Consider the following 17459-nt stretch of genomic DNA (forward strand, 5'->3'; position numbering starts at 1 on the left):
TTCATTTTCAGGCCTTAAAAATTATAACGACTTTACCAAAGAACACCAGAATTTCAGTGTATGCACACACGTGTATGGATAACCCAGATATCCTCTCAACACACACGCACACACGCACACAAAAAATAACCACGGGACTTTCTCAATTATTACACAACACTGATCAGCAGAACTTTCCTCTCTGTGAGGAGAAAGCACTCATTATTCAGAGAGAGAGCTCTGCACTGCAGGCCAGATGTGGAGGCCTCTGTTTCCGAGGAAGTAGCAATCTTCATCTTCCAACATTTTGTCATCTCGTTACATTTCCGAACAAGGATCCTCCCTGTGTTTCTGCCTGCTCTGAGGTCATCCTGCTTTGCGACACTTCCCCGCCCCCCTCGGTCATCTTTTCACGCCATCAGTTTAACTCGGGTCGGAGCGCAACATCCTCCCTGTATTGCGCAAATCCACACTCACTTGGCTCCTACTGAGGTATGAGACATTATTTGGGATATTTTCACGCGCTGTACATCCCTCAACTCCCGCGCAGTCGTTCGCTCGCTCGCTTTAAAACGAAATAAATAAAAAGGAAGAAAACCTTCAAAGCAACTTTGTTTGACATTAGAACAACATGGACGGATATAATCACAGTAATTGGACAACCATAACGTCTCTGCCCATAGACACGCTGCCATTAGTAATGACCAAAAAGGCAAGGGAGGCAGGGCGTCGTTTTTATCCTGTTTATGCAGAATCAAAGGGCACAGCAGAGAAACATCCCTGCAGGGGAAATGCAGAACATCGTGCGTTGATCATTTTATGCTTTGTAGCTCTATCAAGGCCAAATTCTGTTCAGTGGGATTAAATTGGCTATGACATGTAGCAGATACGACTCTTTACAAACAAGCGGGAAAGATACAGAGGCACTCATAATTAATCATTGTTGTATCTACACAAGCTCAGCTGAGGCAGGGAAATTGCCACAGGTTGAATTGGTTATGAATATGCGACTAAAACGGCAAATATACAGTAGCTTCGCGCTGAAATTCTCTGACGAGCTGAAGAAGATAAAGACCTCGCGATGAGATGAATTAAAATGTCATTTACTTGTTTACCACTTAAACAAGACAGAAGCCCTCAATTAAGGAAATAATCACTCCTCTTCTAATTTAGATATCAACAACAAGCCCTGCACTTTATTTTGGACTCTGCACCTCCTTCGACTCCGCCGCACCTGCACTCCCGCAGCCTGCCTTTTCCCATGGCGCTGTCACAGTCTGTTTTCGGCGCCTCGCGTGTTCTCCGAGCAGAGGGACAGCAGAGGCAGGTGCAGCTCTCATTTGCTTTGTATTCCTCTGCTAATCCCACTTATGTCAACCACCAGGGTCCTGTTGGAGAAAACATTGCCCAATTTCCCTAATCAGTGAAAGTCTCTCAAAGGCTGCCAGCGCGTGCAGTCAATGCCTGTGTTTACTTAAGGCCACAGATGTTGCTCCATTATTCCAGTTCGTCAAGTGAAAGCGCCTCACTGTTGTGTGAATTTGTCAACGTAGCACAGGAATGGAACAGAGGAGGAAGGTGCGCAGCTGGGCTGTGTGCACAGTCATGTATAGATTTACATTGTAAGGTGAAAACATGGGCCAAAACATGAAAGCAGAATCTTCGAGAGTATATAATGATGTCTGTGCGTGTTTTAAAGATTCTTGAGGCACGGCTGTGTCTGCACTGTTGAGCCACTGGGTAACTGTTAGCATGAAATATTGTGCCAACAGTCATGAACCCAATCATGGTGACGGTGGCATTGTTGGTTTTTAGCGGCACCGCAGAGAGAGCATGAAACATGGATGCAGTCCAGGTCGGATAAATGAAGCCAATGGGGAAGCGCCGTTCTGTTTCAAGTCCTACAGATGGTGATCGTCATGGTTACAAAAAGACTTCTGGTCCTATAGAAGTCTGTGGGAAAATATCTTTCTGACTTAACTAGGGTCATCACGACTAACGCAGTTTAGTTTGCGTCAGTTTTTAACGCAATTAACCCATCTGGAGCGCAGAATGAGTCAATATCCCTGAAATGTCTCTGCCAACGCATTTCAGGAAGTTTGACCAAAGTTTGTCCATTCTGCACTCCATGATTGTGCTAAAAATTTTTATCACCTTAATCATGAAAGCCCTAGACTTAACCTTTGTAAACACTTTCCTATTGAGCTCGTGGGCTCAGGCGCTCACGATGAGTAAAAAAAAAAAGTCTGTTTTTTAAATCTGGGTGCACTTTTTCATTTCATTTTGTATTCTGTGGTGTATTGAACTAAACTCAGTCACAGACACAAAGTTTGGTGAGCGCCAAGTTACATGCCAGCAACATGTGCTGAACGTGACACGCGAAACGAGCCCAAGCAGAGACTGTAACACCAATTTATGCGAAAATCAAAAAGGATTAAAAACCTAAATAATTTGGGGTTTTCTTAAATATGGATGTTAATCGCTATACGTGTGATATTCATAAAAAATTTGTCTCAGATTGGCTAATTGGAGGATATAGTACAGACGATACGATCATTACAGTAAGAAACAAAATGAAGAGGTATGCCGCCCCGTGTAACTCAACAATTTGTTTTTCTAATTTTAAGATATTATATTAGTCTATGGCACTTATCAACTTAAGGCCCAGCGTTGACACTCTTAACTCCAACAGGGAATGAATGGACCATTGTACATTTCACTTACCCACAGTTCTTGTTCTGCTATGATATAGCAGCACATAACAAGCTCAAGGGAGCATTTCTTTTCTACCCATCACAGCAGACTAAACCTTCCTTATATTTTCAAGAAATGTAACATCCACCTAACATAAAGAGAAACATGGCAATTACAAACCTATAGCCTCAACCCCTGAAGAGAAACCCAACAAATACCAACTCAAAGTCTTTGATGTCTGCATTTCTTTTCAATTATACATATGTTGGCTCTCTAAATTGGCACTCAGACATCAAAACATTGAGAGCCCCTGATCTTTGGCTGCACAAGGACCCGACAATAGTTGCATTTCTAGTCCTCCTGTGGCATCTGTCGACAACAAGAAAAACAGAACACCACCTGACTCGTGCTGAAAGCATCTTTCACTCAGAAACCCATTTAAACCTATGAGCACACTCAACCATATAAAACCATAAATAACAAAATGCCTTCTGACATGCCTCGGAGGGATCAGTGTGAAATACATGTTTCTTAGCATGCGTGCTACTGAGCCTACATATAAAAAGACAACATCTGGCTGCAGTGTGCAGCTTAATTGAAACCATCTGCATGAAGACAGGGATGTCAACTTCTCCCATAGTTCTCTTGTCAAGGTAGAAATTATCCTGATGGCAGCTAAAAAGTCACCTCAGGGACAACAAATCCCACTCGGTAGCCCTAGAAACAGCTGAGAGAAGCAAGAGAACCCCTCAACCCCCCAAATTGGGACAAATATGTATTATGCATCATGCAGAATCATAACATGTCATAACTTTGGCTGACTTAGTAGCTAGAAGAGTAGTTAGAAGTTGACTTGTTGGTATAATGAGGTCAGTTCTTTTGGCTCTTAAGCTTTTGCTGAGAGATGCAGGCATGTGCTACATGCCCGATAGCATTATTTTTGACTGATGCTTTCCACTTATGTGGGTTATTTCACTGGAAAGGAGTGCTGATATGATAGTTCTGGGGCATTTTTAAAATGATTGAGACACTTGAGAAAATCCACAAAGGATCTACGGCATCTCAAAATAGAGGAACTCTCAGGCTCGTGCCAAGAAACTATCATTACATGTCATATGCATGCAGGGTGGTGGGTGAAAAATATGAATAATAAACTAAAAGTTGAGACACGATGACAAAAATGAAATTTGACCCTTTGATTTAAGACAAGCGTTGCAAGGAAAGGCGACACATGGCACACACATGTAGTGACTTTGATACTGTGGCACTGGGCGCCACTTCAAAAGGCCAAGTTTCACATTCTGTGGTTAAAAATGGAAAACGACAGCACAAGTTATCACAATGAGGAAACGAAGAGCAGGAAGTGAGGAATAAAATTTGGTCCAAATACCTGAACATAAAACCGACACGAGCGCTCTCTCTTCTGCAACTGCAACCCAAAGAAATTCAAGAGTTAGCATAAAAAAAAGAGTCAGGCAATTCCACATGAAACATTTCAGCTTGAAGTACAGATTTCAAAGTAAGTGAGAAACTAAAACATTCACTCTACAGTTTTATGAAAAGCACTTGGCACAATGACTGCGTAATATGTGGGAAAAAAAAGTAGAGACTCGTGTTAATTAGCCCTAAAATTAGACATACGAGACCAGTAGGAAAAAGCATACTGCATGACACTCTTAACTTTGATTTCTAGGTTGTCACATTTTAAGTTTTATGTTTTATTTGAGAAATTTCCCAAGAGAGCACGGTGCAGTTATCCATTAAAAGTCTGCCACCACCGAAGAAGAGTTAATGCTAATAGCATTTTAGCATACCTGAAAGAAAGAAAGAAGAAAAAAAACACAGACAGGGAGCTGAGGCACAAAGAAGTGCTGTTAGGACTGCATGGGGAGTGAATCATTTTAATTGAGTTCTGATACAGGCGGTGTAGCCAACAGAGCCGCTGTGTGGCTTAACAGATAGGTTCTAGTACCGTGCTAAATCCCATGCAGATTAGCTCCAAAGAGTACCATTTCCCCATAAAGGAGCCTCTTGCTCTACATCACAGCCCACTCTTCTGGAAGCGTTCCCATCCGCACCGTTAGCCAGCTAACCGTTTGATCATGAAAACGACACTGATCTCACCGTTTGCCAACTCAATCCTTTCATTGTTTGCTGGCAAAGTCTGCTCTACTTCATTATATTAACAAAAAAAAGAAGAAAAAAATCTTTAATTTGCTTAGCAGATTGTGTCAAAATGATTGAACTTTGGTATTGCCAAAACAGAGAAGAAGAAGAAGAGTTTTGTGGACTCCGGTGTCTCCGTTGGGAGACGTCTCGCTGGCGAGGGATGCGGAGCACAAGAAAAACCCGTAGGGACGTTTTTTGTTCCATAGATGCACCGTACTGCAAAAAATGGACCGTATATCAGCAGACAGAGAATTATAAATCACTGGTAAGCCCTGACCTCTTGAATAAATTATCCCTGTTGCAAAAGCTTTTCCGCCTCACCCCTTCAATACGGCTGCTTTCTCTCTTTTTTTGCCATTTCATCAACTTTAAAAAAGAGACTAAAGACTTAGGTGGCAACCGCCACCACGTTAGTCGCCTCTCCCTCAAACAGTCTGTTTTATGTGAAGCCAGTATTTATTTTTTCGAGAGGTATTATAAACTCTAGTTGCTCCGATGCGATTTCACTCATCAAGTTTCCCTTCTGAGGCCTTTTGGCCATCTTTACTGCCTTCCCTCTTCATTGGAGAAAACTGGCACTAAAACCTCAATAGGGACATCTGTGTCTGTTGCAGCAATGAAATAAAAAACAGTCCCAAAAAAGCAATCCGAGAACAGGTGTTCGAGTTCGTCTACAAGTGATGCCGCTCCAGGAAATTAACGAGTGACATTTTGAATTTCACTGATGTTTGCTTTTCTGTTGGCCGCTCAGCAGATAGAAAGTATTATTTTAGCTCTCTCTGCCTGAGTGCCCCTTACTGTGCTCTGCTGTGAATTGGGTAATAAATACATTAGATTCAAGTTCAGCGAATATGAAACGCTCTGCACCCCCCACCGCTCGCATCCAGCCCGCTGGAATCTTACCCCGTCGCATTAGCAAAAACAAAAAACACAAGCGGGGCAAATGTTGGCGCCTGGACGGCAACTTTTAAAACTGCGTCAGTGTAAAAATTGATTGCACTTAGTGTAAGAGAAGTGCTCGAAATTGAAAGTCGGTTTTTATTATGAGGCAGACTACAGGGAAAAACGGGGAATATCATTTTACTCAACAGCACAGAGCCAAGCGGCAGATAATTAAAAGAATATCTACTGGTCGGGTTCGGATTGAAGCCTTGTGGTAGGCAGGCCTCTAGACCGGAAACTTAACAGTCGGAATTAATGGATGCTTACACACAAAAGCAGCTCTAGCAAATCCAATCATTCAAATAAATATGTGTAAACCAGTTTCCTCCGATACCTTATTGAGGCTCCGTGCTGCACTGTCTTTGCCACCTGGTGTGAGGTTCCTCAGCTGCACGTCAAGCAGATCCACCAGCTGAACCATGGCCTTCACCGTGTAGGTGATGTCCCCCGCCTGAAGATTGCTCTTGGTTTGCTCTGCCAGCTCCCGGGCGATGACCGCCGCCGTCTCTCCGGCTTTTATCTAAGGAATGGGACAGCCAATCCAGTTAAAGCTGAATTTGTGAAGTTTTTAAACGAGGCGGCTGGCTTGTACGGAGTGTTTTTCTCTATAACTAAAGGCAAATCAAAACAACCCCAGGTCCTTTGCTTTTTGCTGCTGTGGCATTCAAAAAGAACACTCTAGAAAACATGACAAATTACTGTATTCATGTATAATGCCCCCTAAAATAAAAGGCGTTTAACCTAAACCTTTTCTGCAACTGCTGCAATATCGCACACAATTAATGTGGTGAGACGATCCTCAGCCGACTGAACACTAGGAGCCAATATTGCATCCAGACATAATTATGAGACTATTGAGGGAATTTCCCAAGAAAGCCTTACTACACCTTTGTAAAAACTAATAGAGAGCAGTGCAGCTTGGGGATAACAGTGTATACACAGCGCTGAATATATGAAGTTCAACAAGTTATGCGAATGTACTAGAATCTGACAAGGAAAACGATTACTCTCACCGTCACCCTTTTATTGTTGTATGAAAATTATTGCTTTTTTTATTTGCACAGTGAACCTTTCATATCTTAAACATTACTTCCAGTTTTCACTGCAGAAATAGTTCAGCCAAATGTATACATACTGTAAAATTAAAGCTTCTGACATTCTCTAAAGCCCTCCTATGAAATGTCATCGTTCAATCATAGCTTAGCTACTTTACAGTACTGTGAGAAAGTCTTGAGCCAACCACCGTTTCTTTATATTTTGCTAAGATAACGGAACATGACTGCAGTGGTTTACTGAAACATGCAAATATACATGTAGATATATAAATATATAAGACAAAAACTGTGCAATTGACAAGCCTGAAAGTCAATAAATGGTATTCTTTAACACTACCCAAACTGTTTCAGGCTTTCCTGTCATTTCTTTAAGTACAGTAGTCATCAGGAATTACACCATACCAAGGGGAATCACTTGGTTGGGGCACAAACACTAATTTATGCCCGTCAAACGATATTATTCTTGCAATTTTTAGTAGAATTGAAGAAATTAAAGCAGTGGGAACAAATTTTATGTTTTGTCGCAGGCTAATAGTTGCAAAGTGGCTAAAATACCAACTTTTTCTGCTCTGTGTAGACAGAACGCTGGTTTATCTATTGAGTTAGGTGCTTTTTTGTGTTTGACAGATTCACAAGTTAGTGTTAATCGGCTTAACAAACAATGAAATATTGCTCTGAAAATTGTCACATGTAAGGACTGGACTAAGAATAAGTGAAAAGCTTCAAATGTCCAAATAAAAACTTGCTAAAGACAAGAACCTCAGCTTCCTTGGAAGCAAAATACAAAGAAGTGAGAGTTTCGCACAGTAAGCAGGTCCGTAAAGCTTTGCATTTCATCATTACTGAAGTTTGATTTGTGGAAAATGGATTTTGTTTAACAAAATAAGTACTGGATGCTATGTTTTGAATCCCTTTGCTGATGAAACATATTAGTAAAAATATAAAACTAGCTTTTTATATGCAGTGACAGAATCAAATATCAAAATAAGAGTAAAAACTGAGTTTTTTCACTATCACCTAATATAGTATGCTTGCGAAACATAAATTAAAAATATTAAAAAACCAACAGATGAGCTAGAGCTAGCTTACTTAGCTAGTAAGCTAAGTAAGCTAGTAGCTTACTTAGCTTACTAGATAAGTAACCTTAAAACTGCTACCCACAGTTTTCATTTTAGCTCAGAGTTTCCACCAAAAAGCAAAACCAACAATTTTTCCTCAATAACTTCCCAAAGAGCACATTATTTAAAACAAAAACAAAGCAGTTACAGGAATTTTTTCAAATAATATATGAAAAGGTTTCCCCTGATGCCAACAAAACGCTAATTTTGTTCAAAACACTTTGACGACAGAGATTTAAATGAAAAATAAAATAAATGCCACATTCTTTTAGAAATAAATCACACAGTTACTGAGAAACAGATCACTTTAATGAGTAATGCTTGAAATTACCTGTCAGCAATGGTGACTGATAAGACAGCCCTGCATGTTGCATATGCCGATGACTACAATGGGAAACTGTGTAGCCTCAGTAAATAAATCTAGAGTTGATTAAATGCCCAAAACGTATCTGGGTCTTACGCTCTGGGTCAGTTCCCTTTAAAGATTGAACTAATCGAGTCGTAAGATGAGCCCCAAAACAGCGGTGGTATCATCTAAAACAGGATCGTCCTGATTTACTCTGACATTACCTGCTATCATCGCCTGTGAGTTTATTAGTGAAGCCAATTAGGCTGCTTAAATTGGTCTTTACAGAGGTGTAAGCAGAGGAATGTTTCTTTGGAAGATGTTTTCCTCTTTACCCTCCCTGCTCTCGTCTCTTAATGAGGGGATGTGGGGATGCTAGGTAAATAGCTCTGCTTTCTTTTTCTCCCTTCTGCTAGTCTCGTGTCATTTCCTTTCCTTTTCATGCTTTATATCTTCCTTTCTCATTTTGAGAAACCATCTGGTAATGAGCAGTGCCACATACAGGACAATGGCCCTAGATATAAAATAACGAAGTGCCAGATGGGCATTCCAATTGTCTGACAGGTTGATCTTCATTAGAGTCTTCCTGTCTCTGCTCCGACAGGCACGCTGCCGGAGTGTGATTTGTTTTAAAAATAAGAAAAGATTAATAACACCTTTGTTTAAAAAAAGCGTGCATATTTTGATTGTCACATCTTTCTGTAGAATTTAACAGGCATTACTCTACACTAGAGTCACCCTGTTAGACCTGAAGTGAGCCGCCCGCCACAGCAGGTTCAGAAAAAGCTTTGCTGTAGTTAATTTCTCTAAACAGCAGCCAGTTGCTGAGCTTTATTGCACTGCTGAAATGGGCCCGCGCTGCACAGAAATGCACCTGATAATTTCCCCGCCTTCTATTTTGTTACCCAACAGCCGTTCTCCATCCATATCCGCAAACTGCCGTTTGTTTAATGGGCTGAGCTTTGTGCCGTCGAGTACACCATAAGCGTTATAACATGTACGCCTCGGGGTGCTATGAGTTTAAGGGAGAACATTTGCAGCACTGCCTGCAATTCATAACCTGGAACCCTGATCCTCCCTTGCAGTAACCTTCCCCTCCTTTAAGATTTGATTCCCTTACAGATTTTAACAACGGGAGCTTTATAAATATGGAGCTTTGCATAATAAATCGCCTGCAGAGGAGGAGATCCGAATCGTTTGCACTTGAGAAGTATAGAATGCAAATAACCGCCGGTTCATGTAAGACAGAACGCGGTCTGCATTAGCTGTTACCCACAGCAGGCTATTACACTATGAGACTGTGGTATTGGTTTTCACTCCAACCCAACCCAGCCACCCACTCACGCCAAACACATGCATGCACAAGAATAACCTTTCTATTGAGTAAAGCCTTTGGCTAATCGATGACATTAATGGACCAATTAAGAAGAGACAATAGGACAAAAGGAGAAAAAAAAAACCCACACAAAAACTAAAGTCCTCTGAGTACAAATGATGTACGCACCCGATGTGCATTGTGATCTGCGGCGAACGTTCGTCAGAATAAGGTAAAAGGGCGCCATTGTGTTCAAGCTAAATCCAAATACATTTAAGCTCAAATCCTCCAGGGTATCTTCAAGCTTTTTCCTACAATTTTATTCTAAAGAGAAATGTGTGATAATTGCTAATCAGGAAAAACAAACACACACACAAAAGCAGTCCATGAACTAAATTATATACCCTGTGAATCTGTGCATCTTTACTTCTGTTACCTTTTGGCTGATGATGTTGACCCAAGGCGAGGTACAGTTGCTAAAGTCAGGCCCCTGGGAGTCCCAGTATCCTTCGGGGCCCATGCACATGTATGAGGCCACACCTAGAGAGCGAACGAGAGATAGAGAGGACAGTTAAGAGGCTTTGTGGGAAGAACGGCGTTACATTTACTAGATTGGGTTTGCAAATTCTGAGACAATCAACTTTATCCATATTTTGTGTTTTCTTTTATATTTTTTCCCCGATATAGAGTGAAGAGACCTCAAAATACCACCTGTTTCTTCTTCTGTGTATCGAGTACTTTTCCTATTTGCAAGAAAATCCCAAGGAGCATAATTCTTCAAGTGATTAAATTAATGGATGTAGAAAAATGTAATTGGACGGCTTTATCTTATAGCGGCTGAAATGAAGTTGTTTCACTCGAGGCCAGTTGGAGTTGCCCACGCGGCGTCTGTATTTAATCATTAAAAGTCAGACGGCGTCTGCATGTGTGTGACAGTTCGGCTCCTGCATACGCAAGAAAACGCACCAAAATAGGTACCAATTAAGTCTGCCCTAGCTTGAATTCATCAGGAAGGTCAATTAAGACGGGCTCTCTGCTGACAGAGAGGTGCTCCGGTGAGTGAGCTCCTTGCAAAACGCTCCATTTTTGACTTTAGCACAAACACACATCCAGAAACTGACCAGTGTCTGTTAAGCCCCTCTGAATCTGCTGTACCTACCATCGCTTTCAGCTGAACTCACTGTTACTGCAAAATGGCATCGAGGTAGAAATGTAGGAATGCAGCTTGCTTGTTGACTCGTTCTGCCGCGCGCCTCAAATAATTTGCTCCCGTATTTTCATAGCTGACATCAGCACGGCTACACGCTGACATTAAATCGCCCTTGCTTGTACTTAAAGGGAGGGTGAGACGGCCGGTATTAACAGATAGAACTTTTGACTGACATATAATTTCCTTCCTCGGTCCACCTTGGACAGCTGTATGTTTGATGGGTTTATAAGATAAGGGACTCTGTATTTCTGCCTATATTTAGAGGCAAAGGGGCATAAAAGACAGAGGGAGAAAGAAGAGGGAGTCGGAGGAATGCTGGGGGATGACAGCGGGCGAAGTGATGGTACATGGAAGAGGAGCTCGAGGAACTTTCAACGAGTGGCAGAGGAAGCTCGCACAGTTGTGTATTGCTTGGCAGTGCCGTCTGAAGTGCAATGGCTTTGAAGAGTAGCGCTGAGAGGAGGTGGGGTATGTGTGCCTCTTATCTTGCCATGTGATGCCTGTTAGTGAGGTCTCGATGGGTGCTGGTGTTACCCAGTAATGAAGACTGTATGTAAATGTGTGGGCCTGAATCTCGGTGCTGATTGATGAAACGAACAGACTTTTTCCAGCATTCGAGCAGGATTTGGGGGCTATGATGTCACTCTACTATGTATAATATAAAGCATGACAGCTTTTGTTTTATGTTTTAATCATTTATTATTAACACTGAGTTATTTTGCTGATGCAACAACTGTATGAATGTAGTAGGTAACCCCTTTAATTTCTCCTACCATAATCTGGCCCTGCTACAGATTGGCCCTGAACTCTGGATGGAAAATGGATGGATGGACTATAATCTTCATCCGTGTATTACGAGAGGATTGGCCTTAAAAAATAATTTGATCATAGCCAGGTTCCATTTAAATATGAAGTGCTCCCCCCGAGTTTTTACTTCCTGAGGTAAAGCTTTTATATCAAAAGCCGGCCAACGTTGATTTAATCTCGATGTACTCAGGCCTCCATTCTCTTAGTATTGATACGGCGACGGGGCTCGAACGAGGCACGCACAAACAAAGGCCCGATGCCTGACAAATGAAGCGCAGCAGCCCTTTCAAAAGAGCCGAACGCAAACGTGTTTAGCCGCTAATTAATTACATGAATTGCGCCTTGAGAGACAAGAAGTAAATATGGCTGTGCGCCGCGCCGGTTACCAGTTTCCACACAGATGCGATGCTAAGCTATCTTTAGCCGTGCATCAGTGAGTCAGGAGGAGAGAGTGAGTCAGGAGGACAGGAGGCGAGAGAATGAGTGCTGCAGGGGGAGTGTAAACATAAACAAAACACACACGGTGACAACATCAAGGCAAAGAGGCTCACAGTAGACTGTGTCTCCTAAGGAGAGAGCTGACATCCTCACACAGACGAGAAGCAAAGGAAGAGCACATCCGCGTATCTCATCAGGAGAGCGCTTTCAGCTCTAAACATGGGAATCTTTGAGATTTGCAGGGAGTGATTAGGTCAACTGCAGGTCGTTATTTGACGTAATGTCACTGGCATTATGTAAGCGGCAGGAAACGCAATGAATAAATCATACGCCCATCTGAGGTGCGTGAGGCACGTGCAAACCTATTTTCCTGGTTTTGACCAAAGAAAATGAAGAGATCTGGGAGAATAGTTCCAAATGCTACAGCATCCACAACAGAAAAGATGACAACGACAACAACAGAAACAGCGTACAAGCCAACAGCTTCACCAGATAATTAAATCTCTTCTCCGGGGAAAGACCTTAAAAGTGAGTGCACTAAAAATGTCATCACCTACACTGCACGGGATAACTTATGTTATTTGTACCGAGCAACTGTAAAGGAATTCAGCCTGGAAGGATATATTTTTATTGATCCCTGTAGTGAAACTAATTCTCTATATTTAACCCATGTCCAAGTACTCGGAGCAGCGGACGGCCACTGACCAGAACCTTCTTTCCGTGAAGTTCAATTTTATCTGTGCGTAGGTAGGCTTGTTATGGAAGTCTAGATCGAATATCATGGGTAATTACAGTTGCTGCTACTACTTTTTTATCTCTGAGTTTATTGGGACGATAATACACTACCTTAGCCCCCACTCAGGTGTAAAGACCTGCCATTGACCCCATGTAACCTAGTAACTGGGGAAAAATGTGTATTGACAGTGGTTGTCAGAGGTTGCTAGAAAAATTAGTTGCAAAGTAGCATGCTGCACTGAAACCTCCTTGAGATTGCTTTGGTTGCTATAAGACTGCTGCAGTCACACATTGTTTGCATAAAAGTTGGCAACTTGTCTGCAGTAACTCTGCAACTACTTGAAAAGGAGTCGTTCACCTTCAAAATAAGAGTTGCACCTTTTGAAATGGGTTGGTTTCAGTGATGAGACACAACTTTTTTAAGTTTCACTCCATCCACATGGTTACTTTGTGGCTGATTTAGTTTGCAAACACTCACTAACAGGGTATTGGTGCAGCACCCTCTTTGCAACCATTTTTTCACCTAGCAACAGCTAGCAAAGTCCAGCAACCACTTGCTAGCTAGTCAGGGAATATACACTTTCCCCTAGCAACAAGATGTTCCTGGCTCTATCCATACATGCTCATGTCTTAGTCCTGCTCTAACTTTTCCTTCAATTCAATTCAATACAATTTTATTTAACTGTACAGTATCAATTCACAACAACAGCCGTCTCAAGGCGCTTTAGCCCAGCAATTACATTCTCCTCAATGAGCAAGCAGTTGGCGACAGTGGGAAAGAAAAACCCTCCTTTAACAGGAAGAAACCTCAAGCAGAACTAGACATCCATCTGCTGCGGCCAGTAAAGTGAGACAGGACAAAATAAATAAATATAAATACCTAATGATCCAGGTGGACAGGGCATCTTGGCTAACGTTCCCTGCTTCGTCCTCGGCCAGGACACGTCCATCATCACCAGTGGACTGCAGTACTCCACCCTAAGATTTGGTAGCTTAGCGGTGGCCGGGGCCGCGTTGACATCTTCTTGCTCCAAATCTTCCAAGACCGTCTGGTACGGTTCCACCACTGCCGACGTGGTTCGTGGTGACTGGACCACGAAAGGCGTCGTGGCGGGCACCTTGGTGGTGGTGGTCCTGGATGTCGTGGTTGTCGTGGTAACAGGAGGTCTGGTGGAGGTCCTCGTTGTTGTGGTCGTGGTATCCATGTACACCATTATCGAGGAGGACGTTTCTAGGAAACGACAAAGAGAAAGGGGACGACAAAGTGAGCCGATGAATTCAAATGTAAAAAATAAAATTTAAGAAACTTGAAAGCAAATAATTTTGCTTTTAATTTAATTTTTAATAATTTTTTTTACTCCGTCTGTGTCGCTGAGAGAAAATTTATTTTGGTGCAGGTAGAAAAAAAACCAAGCCTGAGTGTATGCATGTGGGTTTATTCTTTCCTCCTTCTCCATGTGTCAGTTGAAAGAAAACAGTTCAAAGAGGATCAACTGGAACTGGCAGGTGTGACTTACACGTGTGTGCGTTTGGTCTAGTTCTAGACCCCCGTCGGCTAAGCTTACACACACTACACAAACTTCCAGCTGTGTAGTCTAAATGCGGCTGTTGACGAGGGCATATCTCTGCGAGTCAATACCCGGGTTTTGTAGCTCCGTGCTATTTCGAGGTCAGCCGGGACAAACTGAAATACCTGTTTCCTGCATGCGAGTCTTCCCTGCGGTTACACTCCAGGAGGTTTTTGCTAATGACGCTGTTTGCCTGAGCTGTTGGGGGACAAAGGCTATCATAACACCGGCGTGCACCGAGATGTGCTCGCACACCGGCTCGGTAATCCTCTTCCTCCTACTCAAAAGCACATACCGCTCTTTGACTCCCTGTCATCAATCACGCCATCTTCTCATCCATCCTGTCCCTTTTAGAAGCTTTCCCTTGGGCCCCTGATTGGAAAATAGAGGTCCCAAATTAATTTAGCTACAGGCTTTTTATGAATGCGTGGACTCGATTAAGCCAGAGAAGGTCAGAGGACACATGGGGAGGCCATGCTTCATAATGCATTTTCCAAAGCTTGGCTTTAGTCTACAAAAATATGCCCAATGGAATATTTTTACTCTATTTTAATAATATGTATAATCTGTATTATTCTTTATACAGTGCTATTTTTGCTACCCTGACGTTTCTGTATGTCGTGATCTTATTACTGAAAGCGATTCGAAAGAAGAAAGCTTGCTGTAGACTCTTTAAACAAATGAGAGTGCTCTCGCTCTCTCTCTCTCTCTCTCACACACCCACACAATTTGGACCTCAGCAAAAAGAAAAAAAATGCAATTTGTGACATTTGTCGTTTCCGACTAATGCAAAGATACAATCAAGATGACAGAAGTGACAAATGGTACTAATCTCTGTATGAAAGGAGAGCAAAACAAAATGTAATGAGGGTCGATTTTAGGTTGGCACACGTAATGGACGTCACGCGTCCCGGAGAGCTCAGATAACAGACACCCCCCTCCCTCCCATCCTCCTCGAAACGCAATTCCCTCTGATTCAATTTACAATCGGACAATTTCTCTGTATGGTAAATTTGGTAGGAGCAAAATAAGACAGCATAAATTAGCGCCGCTGTTGGGGACGCAGAAGCCCCCGGAGGCTGTAATGACATCCGACTTCTATCAGCAGTCAATGCATTTAACGCTTAACAGCGTTCGACGACAGCCACGGTTGATTAAATAGTTTGCCGCCGCGGCGAGAGTTCCAGACTGATTGAGTATTTGTCTTCTCCCGCTAACAAAAGAGTTTGTTGTGTTTTCAAGATCTGCAGGTACCTTGGACACTCCTGTGGAGGCACTCCATCAGTAAAGCGGAACTATAACAAGAACCTCATTGAGCTGCAATGTGAACTAAAGGCACGCAGAGCCTATTTACTCCCGACTACCCGATAATGCAGCTTTTACAACTTCCAAATTTCTATCGCAGGCAGGAAAAAACAAAAACAACACAAATTAGCGCACGTAGCAGACAACAGTGGTAAGTGGGAAACACAAACATTTCAAACAGCAGGCTGTCACAGAAGTGGATATGGGTGCAAGCGCTTAAAATAAGCCCAGCACAAATGTACAGTCACACACGCCAGCCCTCGTCAGCATCATAAACTGACACTGCCACCCGTCAACAGGGCTTTAGAGAAACCACACGAATGCTCAAATACTTATTTAGCATTTCCACCAGCCGACCAAGACATCCCCATTTACATCCTACATCCCCTATTAACCGGCGTCATCAATCTGCTCCGCAGCAGCCTTCAGCTGCGATCATCGTGGAAATGGGACGAAGAAATATCTTCAAGGGCACCACCAGTCTATTTATTTCATTATTTATGAGATAACTCATTTACGCGTATTCATATCTGTATTTGAGAAGAAATGACCTCGTATACGATACGCCAAACCCTGGAAAAGGGGAAGCACAATCAATCTCAGGATAACCGAAATCAGCTGGAGGTGCTAAAACTGCGTGTTGTAAAAGAAAAACCATTAGAGCACCTGATGGGAATCTGATCATGGATATTCACAGCTCATATGGGGGTCAGCAAAGGTCACAGTGCGCCGGCGAAGATAAGCCGGTGGCTAAACAGGTGTGCTGAGGGGCCTGTTAGGATAAGGGGATGATTGTACTGGTCAGGAATGCTGATACTGAAGTGATTGTGACCGTGAGGGATTTTGCCGAGGGCGTGTTTTTTGCTTAGACACCTATAAATGCAGACTAATGTAAGCACACTACTGTAAATGGATAATGAGGTAATTCTTTGCTGAGTAAATATACAGAGGAGTACATTCTTCCTCGTATGACTCATGCTAGAATTTAAAAAAAAATGAATGTAATCAGCAATAAATTGATCCATTATTTGTTTTAGTGCACTCAAGAGGGCTAAAGCTCCTGTTGGTAATAGACTGTATATAAAAGACACACATAGCTAATGCTTTAAAGGATTAGATGCTAGCGCCGAAACCCTGAAAAGCCTGTACAGTTCTCACATGAAAACAAAGTGGTATTAAGTATGTGATGGCAGGATTTAATTACGCTGTTCCATTCATCTAATTTTTCTGCTTATCTCATTCAGGGTCGCAGGTGTGCTGGAGGCTATCCAATGTTATGTTGGGCTCGTGTTGCTTGGTAAGAACCAGACTGAATAGGCAATTGGGAAAAGGAATAGGAATATTCTGTACCACCTCCAAAAACGTGCATGCATACTAGACCCTGAACGATATAGGATTTTTCAGACGATACAGATATTTGGTGATATCGGATGATATTTTCATTATAATTTTTATTTCAGCCACACCAAATACAGATTTACCAAACAGTTGCTAGATGTGGTTATTTATTTATTGGGTTACGTTCTCCCCAACTACTTAGATTAGCGGTCCCCCGGGCTGTTTGGTACCGGGCCGCGAAAGTTGATGCTCGGGTGTGAAATTTATGGTTTTCATGTTTTTTATCGGTTTTTATATCTTTATTTTTTTTATTGTTTTTATCGTTAATTCAGTTTCCCTCGGTCTTTTCCCATGTGTTATGCATAAATTTTCTTTTTTCTGGTACCGGTACTGGTTTTATTTTGTTATATTTATCCGCAACACCTTAAAGGCCGGTCCAT

General features: G+C 42.2%; 1 protein-coding gene across 10 annotated transcripts in view; it reads right to left on the bottom strand.

The window, feature by feature from the left end:
• LOC102293975 (adhesion G protein-coupled receptor L3) overlaps positions 1 to 17459 on the bottom strand; it is a 274148-nt gene that overhangs the window by 94233 nt on the left and 162456 nt on the right. For 9 of the 10 annotated variants that reach the window (XM_042224361.1, XM_042224359.1, XM_042224360.1 and 6 more), the window contains 4 exons: positions 13689 to 14039; positions 10055 to 10158; positions 6119 to 6304; positions 4064 to 4102 (listed from right to left, as the gene is read on the bottom strand). In XM_042224361.1, the coding sequence (XP_042080295.1) occupies positions 4064 to 4102; positions 6119 to 6304; positions 10055 to 10158; positions 13689 to 14039 (680 nt within the window). The remainder of the gene's footprint in view (positions 1 to 4063; positions 4103 to 6118; positions 6305 to 10054; positions 10159 to 13688; positions 14040 to 17459) is intronic. The other variant, XM_042224362.1, reaches the window with a different exon arrangement.

Source organism: Haplochromis burtoni, unplaced genomic scaffold, assembly GCF_018398535.1.
Source record: "Haplochromis burtoni strain Fernald_Lab_line unplaced genomic scaffold, NCSU_Asbu1 Contig_136, whole genome shotgun sequence".
Taxonomy (NCBI): Eukaryota; Metazoa; Chordata; class Actinopteri; order Cichliformes; family Cichlidae; genus Haplochromis; species Haplochromis burtoni.